This window comes from Dipteris shenzhenensis, chromosome 25 (genome assembly GCF_047967505.1).
Source record: "Dipteris shenzhenensis isolate YYH24624 ecotype China chromosome 25, Dip_SZ_1.0, whole genome shotgun sequence".
Lineage (NCBI taxonomy): Eukaryota > Viridiplantae > Streptophyta > Polypodiopsida > Gleicheniales > Dipteridaceae > Dipteris > Dipteris shenzhenensis.
The window spans coordinates 49,401,500-49,419,887 of NC_141620.1; the positions used below are offsets into that span (position 1 = coordinate 49,401,500).

The 18,388-nt window shown below is 44.5% G+C and overlaps 1 protein-coding gene across 3 annotated transcripts in view; it reads right to left on the minus strand.

Moving 5' to 3' along the window:
- Positions 1-331: 331 nt before the first annotated feature.
- LOC147886003 (CLP protease regulatory subunit CLPX1, mitochondrial-like) overlaps positions 332-18,388 on the minus strand; it is a 49,040-nt gene continuing 30,983 nt past the window's right edge. The window contains exons 10-16 of one of the 3 annotated variants that reach the window (XM_087396067.1): positions 17,945-18,015; positions 17,725-17,824; positions 9,124-9,228; positions 8,922-8,984; positions 8,464-8,586; positions 8,226-8,311; positions 332-994 (exon numbers count right to left, since the gene is read on the minus strand). In XM_087396067.1, coding sequence (XP_087252193.1) covers positions 919-994; positions 8,226-8,311; positions 8,464-8,586; positions 8,922-8,984; positions 9,124-9,228; positions 17,725-17,824; positions 17,945-18,015 — 624 coding nt within the window. In that variant the 3' untranslated portion in view covers positions 332-918. Of the gene's footprint in view, positions 995-8,225; positions 8,385-8,463; positions 8,587-8,921; positions 8,985-9,123; positions 9,229-17,724; positions 17,825-17,944; positions 18,016-18,388 lie in introns of all 3 variants that reach the window. The other 2 variants (XM_087396066.1, XM_087396065.1) reach the window with 2 other exon arrangements.

The window sequence follows — 18,388 nt, forward strand, 5'->3', positions numbered from 1 at the left end:
TGCCATCCATTTGCAAACACTAGACTGGTCACAATTAAAAAAGTTCATCCAGTTTATTATGCATGAACTCCATGGGTTCATCCTTTTTAATTATGTTGTGCAAACAAATACATTGGAAATAGAAGATTACATGATTAAGCAATAACTTCAATGTGTTGAGGGCTGCTTTTTTTGAAACTGCGGTGATACGGAACCCTGTGTGTCACCCTTCATTACAAATTGCAATACATTCCTCAAAGGGGGCTTTAAGAAGTTTTGCACAATTCTAGATGACATTGTTTTATGGCAAATGATGAAGCTGACAGACTTGCTTGCTGCTGTTGGAACTTGGCATTTGCTTCTTACAATTGGCCACTCCTTATAAGATGACGAGAAATAAAAAGGGAGAAACAATACCAGCACTTCTCGACTGAAATGTGTACTAGAAGATTTAGGTCTCGTCAGCGTCATTGCAAAGTTCAAGATGTTCTCTTGCATTGATTCCTTGCCTAATGAACTTGCAAATACTTTTCAGCTAGGGGAATAACGTACTGTAACATGACACTGTAAATAGACATGGCAAAGACAGCCAAATTCAATTTTATTACACCAGCAAGATGAGGTGGCCTTCAATCAAAGCCATTCCAGCATCATTAGTGAATGCGGTATATCTACATGGATGTTCATACAATGTAGCTGGCCATATTTCAGCTTTGCGTGTAATTTTTTATGTAAATTTGGAACTGTGACGTCTTTAGTTGCAGGATTCTTGCAACTCCACCAAAATGCGGCTTAAAACTGATTGACCTCTAGTGTACATATAATTTGGTTCATAATACAAAACACATGACAGCAAGTTGCCTCCTCTAAGAAAGATTCAACTAACACACTTCTGTACAGAGCCTCAACCAATACAATTGTGTACATGGCCTTACATGCTCACTGCTTGAGCTGGAAGTTCAGGTTCAGTCTCCGTTTCTGCTTCCCGAGTTCGCCCCTTAGTGTCTTTGGGGACCTACATGCCGCATTGGATTCACAATCATCTCAGAATTACGATAGCAATATTCTCAAATACAGATTAAGAAGAGTGACACATGCTGCTTTGAGAAGACAATCAAACTTCAAGATAATAATATTCGGAGTCATTCCAGTTTGACAATTCTCTCATAATCATGAGAGAAAGACATCATAGAAGTTTGAGCATGAAAGGAGTTCAAAATTGTAGTATAGACAGCCACAATCTCTCTCTCTCTCTCTCTCTCTCTCTCTCTCTCATATTCTCATTCTCAGTAGAGGGTCTCCAGTGACACTTGTGTTAAGAGTTAGTCATTTCCTAACTGTCCGATAGGGAGAGAGAGCTTCTATGTGGGTGTGCCAGCCCAGAAAGAGGTGTCATAGTGTCTTTTCTCAGTGCATTTTCCTGCAGGTTAGAAGGGGGTTTAGCCAGGGCTAGAGGCCATAGTTAAGGCTGGTTTGAGGCCAGTCAGGCCGGTTTGGGGCTGGTTTGGGACCCTGACTGGGGCCGGGTCAGCCGACCTGACCAGGTCGGTTCAGCTGGCCAGACCTTGTCGGGTCAGTCGGCAAGGTCACCAGGCTCCTGCGCCCTACAAATAGGGTCATTTGAGGCCTGGTTGTGCAGTTTTAGTAGGAGTTTTGGCAGTAGTTTGGCACAGTTTCCAGCCTAGTCTTGGCGTGTTTGTGGCACAGTTTCCTGGCTACTCCTGTGAGTTGTCAGGTGCAGTTCTACCTCATTATCGACTGGCACAGTTCTGCCCTGGAGTTTGTACCAATTCCGTGGAGGTTTTCTCAGCTATTCAGCAGATAAGCATAGAGACTGGTTGTGCAGTTTTAGTAGGAGTTTTTGGCAGTAGTTTGGCACAGTTTCCAGCCTAGTCTTGGCGTGTTTGTGGCACAGTTTCCTGGCTGCTCCTGTGTGTTGTGAGGAGCAGTTCTCCTCATTATTGACTGGCACAGTTCTGCCCTGGAGTTTGTACCAATTCCGTGGAGGTTTTCTCAGCTATTCAGCAGATAAGCATAGAAGACTGGTTGTGCAGTTAGGAGTTTTTGGCAGTAGTTTGGCACAGTTTCCAGCCTAGTCTTGGCGTGTTTGTGGCACAGTTTCCTGGCTACTCCTGTGAGTTGTGAGGTGCAGTTCTACCTCATTATTGACTGGCACAGTTCTGCCCTGGAGTTTGTACCAATTCTGTGGAAGTTTTCTCAGCTATTCAGCAGATTAGCATAGAAAAATGTTTGAAAGGAGAACAGAAAGCACAGATAGGTACATGAGGAGTTCTTGAAAGCATAATAGAAAGCACATATAATTAAGGGAGGAATTCAGAAAGCACATATAAGCACAGAAGACTTTGAAAGCACAATAGAACGCACATATAAGCACATGAGGACTTTTTGACAGCACGCTTAGCACCTATGAAGTTCTTGTTTAAAGGAGAGGAGGCATAGCGTTCTCGGCTTGGTGGGGTAGAGCCACACAATATAAGCATAGAAGACTATTTGAAAGCACACCAAAAAGCACATACAAGCACATGATAACTTTTGAAAGCACAAAAAAACCACACTTCGCTGGTTGGCTAAGGATAGAAGAGATTATCTCAGCCGGTAGTGGCTCTGGATCTGGTGAGGGCTAGCGTTGTCTAGGAAGGGAATCAACAATAGAGCACTGCTAGTGCTCAGCTTGATCAATCTGTATAGGCCCGACTCTCCTCTTCTATAATCTCTAGGAGGTAGCTCGTCCTCTGACAAGTGCTACCGTCACTCCAATGGTCTCTCTCTCCAAATCATTTAGTAAAGAGGAGATGTCTACAATCCGAATGCGAGGGTTCACCAGAGGACAAGTTAGTCATGTCATACTCTCTTAAGTCTCTATTATGTCACGGCCCCTACCGCCCCTGCTTGAGTCACCAAAAAATTAGTACGTGATCATCCTCTGGCTTGTCAAAGCACAAGCCCTCCTACACTCTACTATGTGCTTGCAGAAGTCAGCCTCTATGTCACTCGATCTCGAGGAGGAAAGTTGCCACCACAAAGTGTTCATCAAGATAGGACAAGAAATCTCTAAAGAACCAAATTTGCTCCTAAAAAGACAGTGGTGCTGTTCAAGGATCTCATAGTACACAGGGCATCTCAATGCAGATCATAAGCATAATTGGAGTCAAAAAACATTGTCCCTTGTTCGGCCAATGCATTGATGAGTACGACTCCTTCCTAGGTTGAGCTAGCTCACCTTTAGCCGGTTCTCCAATCCCGATTCTACGATACACAGATGATGTGGTTCTACTGTCAAGGATCTCCAACGGCACTTGGGTGCACTTCAAAATTTCTGTGAGACACGTGATCTGAAGGTCATGATCTTCAACAAGTCTCTAGAAATAGCACATAAGAGCAGTTCACCTTCAATGGGACATTGTTGCATTTTAATAGTCCTCGGGGTTCTCTTCTCAGGATCGATTTTCACGATGAGACTAGCCATGCAGGCCCGCTTCAGCAAAGGGTACGCCACACTTGCCAAACTTCATCATCAGAGCTTTCAGACCCATTTTTCAAGACCCTATAACCAAGTATCTTCTTTTTTACTCTCTTGTTCATCCAGCCAGCATCGGATCCCATGCCGAGAGACTACAAGTTCTACTTCTTGCACGAATGATCTGTAGTGAGCCATCGATCCCACATCATATTCTTTTACTATCCCTTTCAAGCTTGATGTTATGATAGTCACATACCTTTAAAGAGTCACGGACTTGGCACCATGATATCGAAACTATGCAAGCTATTGTGGCTCATCTATGGCACTAGATACACAGGGGAATCAAAGGAGTGGGTATGCTTGGATACACAAATGGTTTGTAGACCTAGGACTCCATATGGACAAACTCACACTGTTTCAATATAGCCTTAAGGCTCCATCCACTCCGCTTACCTATCATGAGGTGAACTCGGTCATCAACGGGAACATCCTACAACTCCACCCATACACGACCTGGCTAGCACCCCATGAGCTTTTAGTAAAGCTCAGCTTCTATGTAGATCATTGCCTACAGGTCTTGAACGAGGATTCTATCGATCTCCCATCTATACAAAAACCCATCTCCCGCTGCACTAAGGATCTCGACTGGGCAGTCCCGAGGGTCCTCTCATCAACTATGTATTGAGACAGGACGGGCAGAGAGCATTCCCATGTAAGAGACGAATCTACTCTTTATACGATATGCAGGAGCTTGAGACAAAGGATAGTTTGTCCACCAGTCAACGTCCTAACTCGCCTGATACCTACTCATATAGTGTGTGGACTGCCCAGATGATGTCCTAACCTCTAGATCAAGTAGTCATCTAAATAGCGGGGCCCTTGACACTATGTCGAACACTTTGCAAAAATCCACAAAGCAACAATAGACTCTCTACTATCACATCCGGGCCTCCTCAATGATAGCTCTCAACGTCAAACTATAGTCCAATGTAGCATTATCTGCCCAAAATCTTTAATGTCCCAAGGGTCAAAATCCCTCACACTCCACAAACTGACTAACGTAAGTGTCAAGTGTTAATGCATAAATCTTGGACATGACATGTCCAATCAAAATGATCCTCTAGGTTTTTGGGCTCATGGAATCCCCTACCTTATGGATCGGGACAATGGTATTAAGGGTCCAGATGTGAGGAAAACCCGTACAAACCAATTTGTTAGATAGCTTGTCTAAAATCGGGACTAAGGTACTAAGTCCATGTGCAATGTACTCGGTGCATAATCCCTCATGATCTTTGACTCAGCCATTCTGTAACTTAAAGAGTTGCATGTCTGATATAACAGGTGAACAAGAGGTAGGACAAGATACATGTGGAAGGGTGCATGCATAAATGTGCCAAATGGTTGGGTCTATGATAGGGGATCTGGACCTCCACTCAAGAAACTTCTGCCAAAAGTCCCTTTTCTTCACGAGTTTTGGTAGTTCTTTCTTGTTTTGGTAGATAAAGCCCCTTTTTTTCTTAGTTCCCACAAGTTTCGGAAATGGGGAAACGGAAACAAGCGGGAAACGTTGTTTCGATTTTTAAGGTTAATAAAATATATTTTTTATATATAATTATTATTAATACATATGTCATACAAGGCTTGAGAAAACAACAAGGAGGAGAGGAGAGGGCAAGGGCTGAGGAGAGCAAGGAGGAGATGCTAGAGAGGAGAGCAAGGGTTAGGGGCAGCAGGTTGAGAGGGGGGCTGTGGGATGAGAGGAGAGCAAGAGGAGAGACTGGAGAGGGAGAGCAAAAACTGCCCTACCCGCCAATGGTGTTCTTACTCGGTGGTTGAGGCAGGTGTGTGTGTGATTGTGTGCTGGTACTTTTGCGTCTATAGCTGAGCATTGGTGTCTACAAGCTCTTACATTGCTGCTCTATATATACGTTTCCCTGGCTAGGCTCCAGACACACTGCCCCCAAAAAAAAAAATTTTGCCCTGCCTGAAACGCCTTCTGGTTTCAAAAAAACGGCGGCAAAACGGTGAACCGTTTCTGGGCACTATGCTTTTTTTCAATGGACTAGATAAATACCAGTTATTGCAAGGGACCAATCCAATAGGTGGTGAGTGGGTGGATCTGGTGGTATGTGGAAAAGATTGGAGCGGCATCATGAAGGGAGCATGTGATAAGGACGGCTCTATCCTCTAGTAGGAGGGCATCATCGATGTCAACAAACATATTAGAGGCACGGGCAGCATATGCAAGGGCTAATCTGTGATCAAAATGAATCTCCTGCCACATGGTGTATGTGTGGTGGGATGTGCTCAGTGACAGGAGTGGAATGGACATGGTCAGTTCCAAGTGGGGACAGTGGGAGACATAGGGACAATAATTCCGCTCGATGCAGGAACATCCTCACTATGGGGAGAAGTGCCAAGTCAGGCCGCACACCTTTGAAATCCAAACCACAAGATGTAGAAAACTATGATGCAAGAGGCAAAGGCACGTGATCCCATGAGAGTCAACTACACTAGAATCTCCTGCGTGTGGAGAACAAGTGAGCCCGCCAAAAGAAGGCCACCTCTCCACACCCTTGTAGACAATTAGATCATGCATCCTGCCTATGTCTATGAAGGCATGCCCATATGAGGTGAATGGGGCTTGTCGGTCTGCAAACACTCAAGAAATACTGATCTCATCTAAATCAATGTCAAGCGATAAAATTGAGTCATGCTGAAAATCAATGATCGCTACCTAGGTCTGTAGTCCTAGTGTTGGAGTCTCCAAGAAGAATACCTTCCTCACGGCTCGAGAAGTCCATGATGCCCCATGTGTATCCACTCATTGGTGATAGTAGATGCTCTAGGGTTTTGGTGAGTCTCTATGTAGAAGACAATGTCTCATCCTGTGTATGACTCCAAGAAGCTCCTTGGCTCATCTCTCCTCTACCTCCAAAGGAGTAAGATCCTCATCCATGTGAAATCTACGGATGATCCCAAGAGCTATGGCCTTGCACAATGCAATCAGCCAACTTTGGGTGTCTATAAAACGTATCGCTAGAGGCTGGTCTTTGGTGAGGTTGTGTCCTATGCGCCATGCTCTGGTAACCCCAGGGTGATACACACACATTTTTTTTTTGGGTGAAAGTGACACGCACACATAGAGAAAGAAAGAAAGAAAGATATATTAACGTCCACATGAGACCTCATGGGTGTATGGGACAAAATGCACACCAAAATCATCAACATCAATTAGAGACTGAGAGTCTATGGGGGAGTATAGCAGCTCAGCCCCAAATTATTATAGCATAACTACATTCAAGTACTATATTAAGGGTGGTCTGAATAACATCAATTTAAGGCTGAGAGTCTTTGGGTTTAGGTTTGAAATCTCTAATGAGTGTTTGCCCGTCTCGATAAACCGCCCATTTACCTTTTTTCCTTGTTTCTTTCACTTTGATATGTTCATTTGCCCTTTGTTTGAGTTGGGTCGGAGTGAGCTCTTCAGATATCCAAATCCTAGTACCCTTGAGCTTGTTGGTTTGTCTAAGGATCTTGGTTCTTAAAATCCTTTCTTTGAAATAAATATGTGCTTGGTTTTCCTTTCAAGTGATAAGACTTAAGTCATTTTCATCCCAACCGATTTGTGGCGCTGCCCTCTTGAGTTGGATAATCTTTTCCTCATCAATACATTCCTCTTCTCTTCCATTTCAAAATAGCTCAGGCAACTATCTTGCAATCCCCCAATACATAAAATCTTATTGTTACTTGCTATGGCTTTTTGCTCTCTTACCTCTGCATAAACATCACATTTGTCGATCTTGTTATGTATTGTTGCTGTAATTTCCTGTCCCATGGATTGGAGCTGAGTGGTGACCATTTCTTGGACCTTGGCTACAAGCTGTGGTGTAGGAGTTGCAGTATTGCATTGCTGTAGGACTTCTTGGATTACCTTTTGTCTGCCTTCATTCTTCATTTCTAAAACTGTCTTCTCCAAGGAAGCAATGTGGAGCTTTGCATCTCAGTTCTTGTTGTAGGAAGTAGATCCTCTCATGTGGATCGAGCTTGCTTTGAAATCTGTGAGAAGTCAAGGCATAAGGAGAAGGTGTCGAAGCCATGGCAGCGTAGGATGGCTTCTTGTTAGATGGAGTCAATGGAAAGAGCTTCGTCTTCAGGAACTCCATGCTAGGAAAGACCTGTGCAATCCGGGACCCCTTTGTTGAAGCTGACACCCCAGGCTGAGCCAGGGGATCAGCTCAGCCTGAGGTTGGGTTGGACGACGACCCCCCTGCTGTTACGAGACCTGCTGCGGGAGATAGGCACCAACATTCCACTTGGGCCACTGCACAGAAAGCATCCTGCCTTCATCCAAAACCGCCTCAACTTTCTCATCAGTCAAGGAGAGACATAGTAAAGGGGCCGCGGGAAGGTGAGGCAGTGGAGGACTAACAAAGACGTCTCAAATACCATGGCACTGGACAGGCTCCATCAAGGGCCACAGGGTGGCAATGCAGCAGGGAAAGAGGCAGTGGAGTGAGATATCAAGTGCTCCTTATGATTCTTCTCACATGAATGGAAAGAAAATAACAGAGGGGCAACCACACTATACTGAAATAAAAGCAGCAGAAATTTTGAAAAGGTTCTCACAACATGCAACTGCCATATCATTTAGCCATTCAGAAAGCCCACTGCCAAGGAAAGTAGAAGAAAATCTATATACCTTCATAAGAAACTAGAATTGCCAACCCCAAAATATGTTCTGTCAAGTATATCATTAGCATACCTGTGCTGCTTTTTGTCTTTCTTGACGAAGGTAGCACTCAAGAGCACCCCGTCCTCGCAGAATCTTTGCACCTGTTCCTTCGCCATCTGGAGGCCCCACAGAATCCTCATTAAGCACAACAGCATCTATCTTCTCTGCTGCACTTTTCGCATCAGGAACCTGACAAGGGTTGTGTTACTAGCAAATACTTTACCTTGATACTGCGTACCACATCAAGATCATTAAGCTAAAAAATTACCTCATACATTGCTTCCACCAAAAGCTGTTCCATAATAGAGCGCAATCCACGTGCACCAGTGCTCTTAGCCATGGCCTTTTGAGCTATTTTCCGCAAAGCACCCTCAGTATAGTGCAACTTTGTCTGCATGATACAGATATCAAGGTCAGAAGATCAATATGAGGACAACGGTTACCCATGACGAAAGGTACAACAATATACAAGTACAGTAAGTCATGACAGGTATATGTTTCCTGCAGGGGGGGATGAATTCCAATGTAGCTCCTATTTTTGTTTGTTTTGTTTTCTATTTCATAATTTACACATGTTTGAATTTACTGGTTTTCACTTTCTTTGGAGTTCCTTTTGTCTTGTTGTGCCCTAGAAACAGGCAGGTGAAAGGAGGCGTAAAAGAAAGACTGCAAGGCATTTGCCTGCCACAATGTCAAATTGAATCAAGCAAGTAACCCATAGCTCACATGATTCATTGCAAACATCTTCTTATACTGTTTGCCAAGAGCATTCTTTGGCTCTGTCAGAACCTGCACACGTAGATGAAAGTAAGGCATTTGCTTGCAATAGATTTTCATTCTACTTGCTGGAAGGCTCAAATTGGCATAGTACATATTCATCCAAAAATATATTCAAGGGGAAATACTGGCATGAAATTTCCAAAGATACCTGCACTAGTTGGTCTTCCTTCAAGGCTGAGAGACTTATGAGAACAGGGAACCTTCCAATAAACTCGGGTATCAATCCATATGCTATTAGATCAGAACTCTCGACCTGTTGCAAATCACAAGGTCAATGCTCCATACCTGCATGACCCTTTGCTTGAAAGATGCACTCCAACAATACCAGATCTCTCTCTCTCTCTCTCTCTCTCTCTCTCTCTCTCTCTCTCACCTTGGGAGCTGCCATGCGCCCTCCCCTAAGCAGTTGTACTAAAGGGTTTCTTGCTGTCCCATAGACCTTTTGGTCTCCAGTGGACGTTAACAGACTCTCTCTCTCTCTCTCTCTCTCTCTCTCTCTCTCCCCCCCACGCACACGCACACGCATACACACATAGATCCTGAAGGGTTTCACACGGACTTTAATACAATCATATCATATCATCTCTCTCCGGGGGTGATACCACTGTCTCTATCAGGCTAGGAGTGGCTTCGGCCCACTATCACCATTGATCCACTTCCATGACCACATCTATATTGGGCTCTATCTGCTTGAGATGCACCGACACCCAGATACCCTGCTACAATAAATTAGAGAGCAACACGAGGCGACCAGACCACAGGATACAGAGAGTGACAAACACAACGGCGAGTTACAGATTTCTATGGTTTTGAGTCAGCTCCAAGACAAAGTGGGGTGGAGGAGCAGGAGCTAGCCGATATGCAGGCAGTTTTATGCAGGCAGTTTGGATTACTGAGAGAGGGATGCAAAGGCCATCCGCGACACAAAGAGCAACCAGAGCACCCTCTATTAAGGTCCGACCTATCACAGCTTTCTTCAAGGGAGATCGCCCAAGACGAGGGGTCACTTTAAACATAGCTCAACGGGTTCAGAGATCGAGGAACCACGTCCTCCCCCACCGCCACAACACGAGACAGCCCGACATATGCAGATCCAAGAAATTTTCAGCACTCATAGACGAGCCACAACAGTGCCAAGTTTCGGATTCCGAGTTTCAGCTCCAATTGTCAGCCTAATTCAGATAGCACATGAAATGTTTTGAACTTGATTTTGCTCAAGCTATTGAGCTTTTTAGTTCAGCATAGTACTCAGCAAGGGTCTTAGCACACCCTTTCCTCCAGCCTTTGTGGCTTGTATGAGTTCTTTTCCCTTTTGGTGTGTTTTACACTTCGTCCCATAGGCCCGTGAGGCCTTCCGCAGACGTTAATCTCTCTCTCTCTCTCTCTCTCTCTCTCTCTCTCTCTCACACACACACACGATGGAGGTCCAATTTAATCTGTCCTTACTCAGAGGGGATCATCAGAGGCAAGGTCTCACCTTTGATATGGCCCACCACATATAGAGATTACGGAGGCCACGCCCCTCACCATGTTCAGGGATGACTCGACAAAGGCAGATACAAGATCCTCATTTCCACCAAAGAACCCCACCATGATAGGCACTCTTGGACTGTCGAGGCATCAGGATCTTAGCAGATACTTCTAGACTCTAGATCTTTTGGTTTCCTCTAGATTTTGGGTTTTGGATTTTGGTTTAAGTATAGCACAACGAGCCCTTGCACCAGCTCATGGCAGCTTGTATGATGAACTGTTTTGGTTGTACTTTGTCTCAAGGCCTGTGAGATCTCCTAAATACGTTAACACATATAAACAAATAGTAAGGCATAAGAAAAATATATTTCTCAAGAGCTATGAGAAGCGGCCCAGGAAATTCTTTCAAAAATTCCATGGAAACAAAGCTAAAGAGAGGTAAAGCACAATGGGGAGAAATGATACAATTTGTCAAAAGCCTATACGAAAGAAAAGGGAAAGAGAAAATCAAACACAATTACACTATCAAGGAATCAAATGAAATTATAACTAAGAAGGACGTGGGTAAAGGCCTGAAAAATCTAGCTAATGGGAGAGCTCCAGACGAGCAAAGGTTGGTAGCAGAAATGCTGACATGGGGGGCGAGATGACAAAGAAAATGCTTACCAAGCTTATGAATATGGCTCTAGAAGAAGGCTTTCCTCTAGAATGGCACGTCAACAAGATTGTACCAATCCATAAGGGAGGGGAGGGGATAGCAGGACAGTAAAGAATTATCGGACAATCATGGTAAGTAGGTTAATGGCAAAGCTATAAAGAACTATCCGATGGAGGAGAAAGGGGTCAAAGCACAATCCGAAGCAAGATTCCGTCCTAAACACTCTACCGTTGACCATCTAGCGGCCATTAGAGCTCTAGCAGCAAGAGTCAAACACAAGAAGGAAGTTGTCTATGGATGCTTTGTCGACTTTAAGAAAGCATTTGATACAGTCCCACGTAAGAAAGTATGGGAAGCGCTAGAAAACATCAAGTCCCTCTAGAATTCAAAGAAGCAACATATGAGAGAATTTTAGCAAAGCTAGCACAGCCGCTAGTAGATGGATCATGTTCCAAGAGGAAAGTCTTCATAAGCAATAATACAGGGGTGAAGCGAGGATGCCCCCCTCTCACCAACACTTTTTGACCTATTTATTGATGATCTACAAGTGTGGATGAAAATATATAGTAGGGAGAGTCACCAGATTGCAGAATATGCTTTGACAATGCTTATGTACTGGGATGATGTGGTATTCTTCGCTAAGAAGGAGAACTTGCAAGCACACTTAGATACATTGAGAAAATTTTGCACACACTCAGGAAGGCAGGTCAACATAGATAAGACAAAAACAATGGTGATTGGGTCACATAATAAACAGGTGGATGTCACCTTTGAAGGAGAGCCCCTAGACATTGTCAACAGCATGAAAAAATCTGGGGCTCGATTTCACGGACAACCACAAATGGAATGCATGTGTGGAGAGGGGAATACTAGGAGGTCCAAGGGTTATATAGATTCCAAAATAAATGCAGAAAATCACATCTGTGAAATTGGGAAATGAGAAAATTCCTATACACTATGCTTGTGTAGATTGTAATCCTCTACGGGTGACCAGCCTGGGCACCTGGACTCTCTAGGACCTACTGGCAAAGGATAGAAATGATACATTAACGTTTCCTAATACGGGAATTAGGGGTTGAAGCATAGACACCCTACCCCATTCTACTGGCTGAAAACAACTATGATACCTCTAGAAGGGAAAGCAATATGGCAATTCATGGCTTACCTCAACAAAGTTGAGAAGATGGACACTAGGAGGATACCACGTAATGCGTTGGAAGTGATGCAAAACACAGGCTGGCAGAGGGAAGGGATGGGGTATAACAGCTGCTGAAATACCAGAATCTGCATGTGAAATCTGAGGGATACTGACACAAGATGCTACAGAATCTATGGCAAAACCCGAGGACAAAAATGCAGTTTTATAAGCAGGAAATGAACTCAACGGACAGCTATAGGTGGAGAAATACCTCGTGGAAGACAGATCAATATTTAAAAGACATCTAAGCCGTAAAATTCAAACTAGTTCACATGATCTAGAGGTGAAGAGGGGAAGGTGGGCAAGACCCAGGATCCCTAGAGAAGAAAGGGTCTGCAAAATTTGCCCCACAAGGGAGGTAGAAAATGAGCAGCACATCGGGGACTGTTATGAGGACAGAAGCCCCAAGCAATTGAATCGGTTGCGCACAGGAAACTACACACTCAACGACGTCGACGTGATCAATAGTCTGTATTGCCATCGGCCACCACTGAACAAAGAAGATGTACCACATCTTTTCCACACAAACACCGCAAAAGATGCACACAACCTCCACATTTTCCAGAGACTGCCAACTGAGCCACATCGGATCGTCGCACACGATGTGAGGCACAAAACATGCAGCAAAACAATTACAATCCCCAACTGCAGGTCTACAAAAAGAGTTGCACCTGAAACCCGGCATGATAGTTGAAATTTGCTCAAGAAATCTTGACATACCGTACTCACATCATAGCAAGTTCTGTAATATCTAATTTCACTGGATGTAAGGGATCACTATTAGTTGATAGTGATTGCCAATCCAATAGATCCTGAAGGGTCTCACAGGTCTCATGCCAAGTTTAAAAGGAATCACATCATATCATAATCTCTCTCTCTCTCTCTCTCTCTCTCTCTCTCTCCCCCCCCCCCTTGGCAGCAAGCTTACAAAGATAATTAGAGGTCCTAGAGGGGTTTTGCAAGGAGAAACTTGATGGTCGGCCTTGTAAAGACCAAGGTTAGATTTTTAACACCTCATGGGCCATAGTGCATTGACATAGCTTCACATACCAGAGGAAGCCGGTGGGATTGTGCAGACCTACACTTACCTAGGGGCAAATTTCACAAGACGGTGTTCACAATGGTCCATGCTGCCAAGGAGAGGTCAAGGAGACTAGCAAGATAGTGCTTTCGGGCACACTTCCAAATCCCCCGACAAAGGGGTGGTTGTTTGATACCTTGATGCGGCCAACCGCCATGTATGCAACACCCTTTTGGGGGAGTGGTCTCTCAACAACTAAGGAGCAAGCCATCAGCCACTGACCAAATAGCGAAGGTAGAGTTTGCTATGACGCCACTCAAGATCAATGCCATTTTCAAAAAGTTACATACCTTTAGCCGGTTTGGGCTTTGCCCAACTAGAGATTACTGACGTTTGCTCTAGAGTCATCCAGGTAACTAGCGGACCGAGGGGTTAGCACTGCTTGGTATGCACAAATATCCACATGGCTGCCAATTAGGGCATTCAAATGGATCGACATCCACCTTTCCAATACGCTATGCCTTCTTGGATTCCATGGGATGAGATCAACCATATCATACGGTTGGATCTACTCCAGCTGCATATGTCACAGACATGGAGGGGAACTAAGAGTTCCCCACCAAGCTCCTCTTTTATCACTTCCAAAGAGTACCCAAGGATGAGTAGTCATCAGATGCCAATATCTGGAAGACAAACAAGTCTCACATGAACTCACGATTGCCATTGGACAGTTGTGGGTCTCGTTCCACCAATGAGGATTGAGCTAGGGAGGGATATAGACCCACCTAAAGCGCAGTAGATCTGTAGGCTATGCACATTGGGGTAGATGGAGACAGAGAAGCACTTTCTTTATACAAGCATAGTTTACTACGAGATGCATGGACGATATGACTGCCTCTTCCAAGAGGAACACGAGTTTGGAATACCATCTTGATCGATTCACTTTCATTACCAGGTTTGCATCGGTCTTTACCTAATCAAGATGCAACGCATAGAGAGACACTATTGAGACAGATCAAACAATCACCGAGACACAATGGAGACCAAGAGGAGGAGATAGCCAAGATGAGGACAGAGTATGCACAGAGCAAAGACAGACCAGAACACACACAATAGAGGTCCAGCCAACAATCCCAGCCTTACTCAAAGGAGATCGTCAGAGGTAAGGTATCACTCTTGATGTGGCCCAACGCATACAAGCATCACAGAGGCACATTGAGAGATGACCCCATAGAGGCAGATACGAGATATCCTCATATCCCACCGGAGGGCCCCACCATGATAGGCACAATCCTGACTATCGAGGCACCAAGATCCTAGATGGTACTTCTAGATTCTAGATCTTTTGCTTCTCTCTCGATTTTGGATATAGGACACTCAACAAGGCCCTGTTGGAATCGGAGTCCTGTGTGTGGTCCTAGTGTGTGGGGTCCTAGAGTCCTAGGCCATGTCCTACAGTTGTGTGAGTGTAAAGAGTCTTGAGGCCACTTGTGCCACCTCATGTGGTAGGTGTGATTCCTACCCTAGATTATAGGATCTAGATTCTCTTGTATGTGACCTCATCTATGAGGTATCAGTGTGGGAAGATAAGGCTTGCCCAGCCTATAAATGAGGCCATGTACTTGCTATGATTCAACCAACTATCAACATCAGCTATTGTGCCTCAGCTTTTGTCTCCAATCATGTGATGAGTGTCTCTCACCCTCTCCCCATTTTCAACAAATGGTATCAGAGCGGGTCTTCCCTGACTGAGCCTTACCTCCACCGCACGTCGCCATCTCTACGTTGCCGTACAGCAGGCCCATACCAAACAGCCTCGAAATCTGTGCCACTCCAATGCTACTGCCCTGATTCTCCTCTCCCTTGCCTCGTCATTACCCTCTCCATCGTCTTCATTTTCAGCCCGCAATAACGTGCCGCTCATGCTGTGCCATTCTGCCCGACATATCCTTTGAAGTTGCATCGCTTATCTGCAGCTGTTCATCGCGTATCTCTTGGGCTGATCTCCTGAGTACAGGTCGCGAGGTAGGCAAAGGTTTTCTACGTGGCTGCTCTACGTTTGCATTCTTCCCACGCTTTCCTCTGCAAACTACCCAGTTCGTGATTACCTATTTTGCAAGTTGGAGTCTAGATTCTGATCTAATGACGTTCCTCTTTCTCTATTTGGAGCTACGTTGTTGATCTTCTTCGTTCGCCTCTCCACATGAGCTCCTACCCAAGCCTCATCATCGACTGCTCTTTAGCCTCAGCATCAGTGTACAAGAGCCTGTATCAGCCCGGACCTATGCCTCTCCATTGAACAGCAAACAGTCTGTCTGAGATATTCTACAAACAGTCCGTCTGAGATATTCTGCGTTTTTGAAGATTTTTGCCTCATTTTGGGTGAATTTGTTGGGGCTTTTATGGTCTGAAGCTCCCCTAGTGTTGCTAGAACACTATGCTCTAGGAAATTTTAAAAAGCCCCAATTTTCTGCAAACCCTAATTTTTGCAGCAACCCTAACCCAAAAATTTAGGGCTTTTCTGTCCTATGTCTTCCTTTGGCATAATTGAAGCTTCTACCATGTAAAATTTGGGCCCTTTTTGAAATCTGAGTAAACATTGTAAGGGATTTAGACACTGGCTGTAATAAACAGCTAAGACCTTCCCACCAATGGATAGCATAAAAAACTCCTCGTTCATTGAGAAATTCTCAGGGAGCAATTTCCCAACTTGGCAGACAAAACTCCGGCTTCTTCTTATGCGAGAAGGCATATGGAATATCACCAATGGCAAGGAGCCAAAACCCCAAGGTGATAATGCTAGAATCAATTGGTGGGAGAACCAAAATGATAAAGCAATGGCTATCATTGGCCTAGCTTTAGCTGACAACCTTATCCACCATGTGGATTTTGATAAGACAGCAAACGACGTTTGGGAAAAGTTAGAGAATTTGTTTGGAAATAAGATCAATAATTCCAAAGTATTTCTCAAACAAAAACTCTTCAAGCTCAAGATGGAGGAAACTGAAACCCTCAATGAACACTTGAGAAATCTTGGGTCAATTCTCCAACAATTATCTGCCATCCGAGCCATTGTTGAAGATGATGATCAAGTTGTTGTACTTCTCTCCAGTATTGAAGACATTTCCAAGTACAATGAGATCCTTGCTGTCCTAAGAGTCAGCCGCAATATGAGCTTTAAGGATATGGTAGCTCATCTCATTGATGAGGACCATAGGCTTACAGAGAAAGCAGAATCTTCCTTCGAATCTGGCAAAGCATTCTTTCTCAAGAATAAGCCCAAGAAGAACAGAAAACCTCTTAAATGTAATTACTGTCAGAAACTTGGCCATCCAGAGGATCGTTGCTTCAAGAAAATGGCAAAGGTACAAGCCAAAGAACATGCCAATCTAGTTGCGGAGTAGAGCGAGGATGAAGACGATGAAGCTACACCTTCTGGACCTAAGGAACAAGCCTGCACTGCTGCTATTTCTAATCTATCCCTCCATGAGGTGATGGATGAAGAGTGGGCTTTCTAGAGTCATGTGTGTTAGGTACTCTGCCTTGGGTAGTCCCCCTAAAATGATGTAATAATTTGTCATTTTGTGTGCCTTGTCCTATAAAAGGGTCTACGTACCCAGTTAGGAGACAGGGGGGTTGTTGTGTCTTTCCTTTATCAGGCCTGGCCAAGTTCCAGGATGTTGGTGTACTCCCTAGACCTATGAGTTGGTCATGCATCCATGCTCAGATTTGAGTCTTTGATCACGTTGACACCTAAGCCATGAGAGTGCTTGGTTCAACCTCTGAATTATGCTCAACTGTTAGCCTCTGAGATTGCCTGGGATGCACAGTCTGGTTGATGTCATAATTTCTCACCCTAGCTCCGAAGGGGGGTTTGTTGGAATCAGAGTCCTAGTGTGTGTGGTCCTAGAGTCCTAGGCCATGTCCTACAGTTGTGTGAGTGTGAAGAGTCTTGAGGCCACTTGTGCCACCTCATGTGGTAGGTGTGATTCCTCCCCTAGATTATGGGATCTAGATTCTCTTGTGTGTGACCTCATCTATGAGGTATCAGTGTGGGAAGATAAGGCTTGCCCAGCCTATAAATGAGGCCATGTACTTGCTATGATTCAACCAACTATCAACATCAGCTATTGTGCCTCAGCTTTTGTCTCCGATCATGTGATGAGTGTCTCTCACCCTCTCCCCATTTTCAACAGGCCCTTAGGAAGCCCTTGCACCAGCCCATGGTGACTTGTATGAGGAGCTATTTTCTGTTGTACTTTTGGTTTTTACTTTTGTCCTATAGGACCGTGGGGCCTCCAGAAGATTTAATATATATTTCTTTCTTTCTTTCTCTCCACGCCCACCACCAACCCCCATACCCACCCAGCTCTCACAAATTGCACACACATAGTCAGTATACCGATTCTAGTAGCGACGAAGTCACTGCAGCATCTGTCAGAGTGTTTGTCCTCATGTTCGCCCGAACAGGTGCTCCAAAACCAATTGAAGAAACTTGCCTCCTGATGAGAAGTAACAGAACGCACATGAAAAAGACTTAGCCTCAATCGCAAGAACTGAAGTTGCAAACCCCCTCTTGAATCACCCACTGAATATAAATGACTGAATGTCAAAATATTTACCTTTCTGCAATTGTCTTTTCAAGATCGACAAAGGCTCCCCCACATATAAATAGGATGTCCTTTGTATCCACCTGCAACAGGACAAACACAGTTGGTCTAATTGAGCCCCAACAGTAGCCATACATGCATATCATGATTTTCAGATGGGGGAAACAGAAACACGTCTAGAATACCATTCCAGAAACCAGAGCTGACCCATGTAGAAAAAAATCTCTCGAACGGGAGCGGGTGGGGAGGACAGAAATGAAAGGAGGGTGTTTTAGAAGGACAAGAAACAAAGCTAAAACTTCCCTACCCCCCGCCCCCCCCCCCCCCCCAAAAAAAAAACAAAAACACAAGCTTACTCTTACGCTCTCATCAGTACCCAAGCATAAGCTGCCATCTAATTTTACAGGATTCTGGACAATCTTGGGTAACCCAAGTGTAACAATGCTATAACACCAA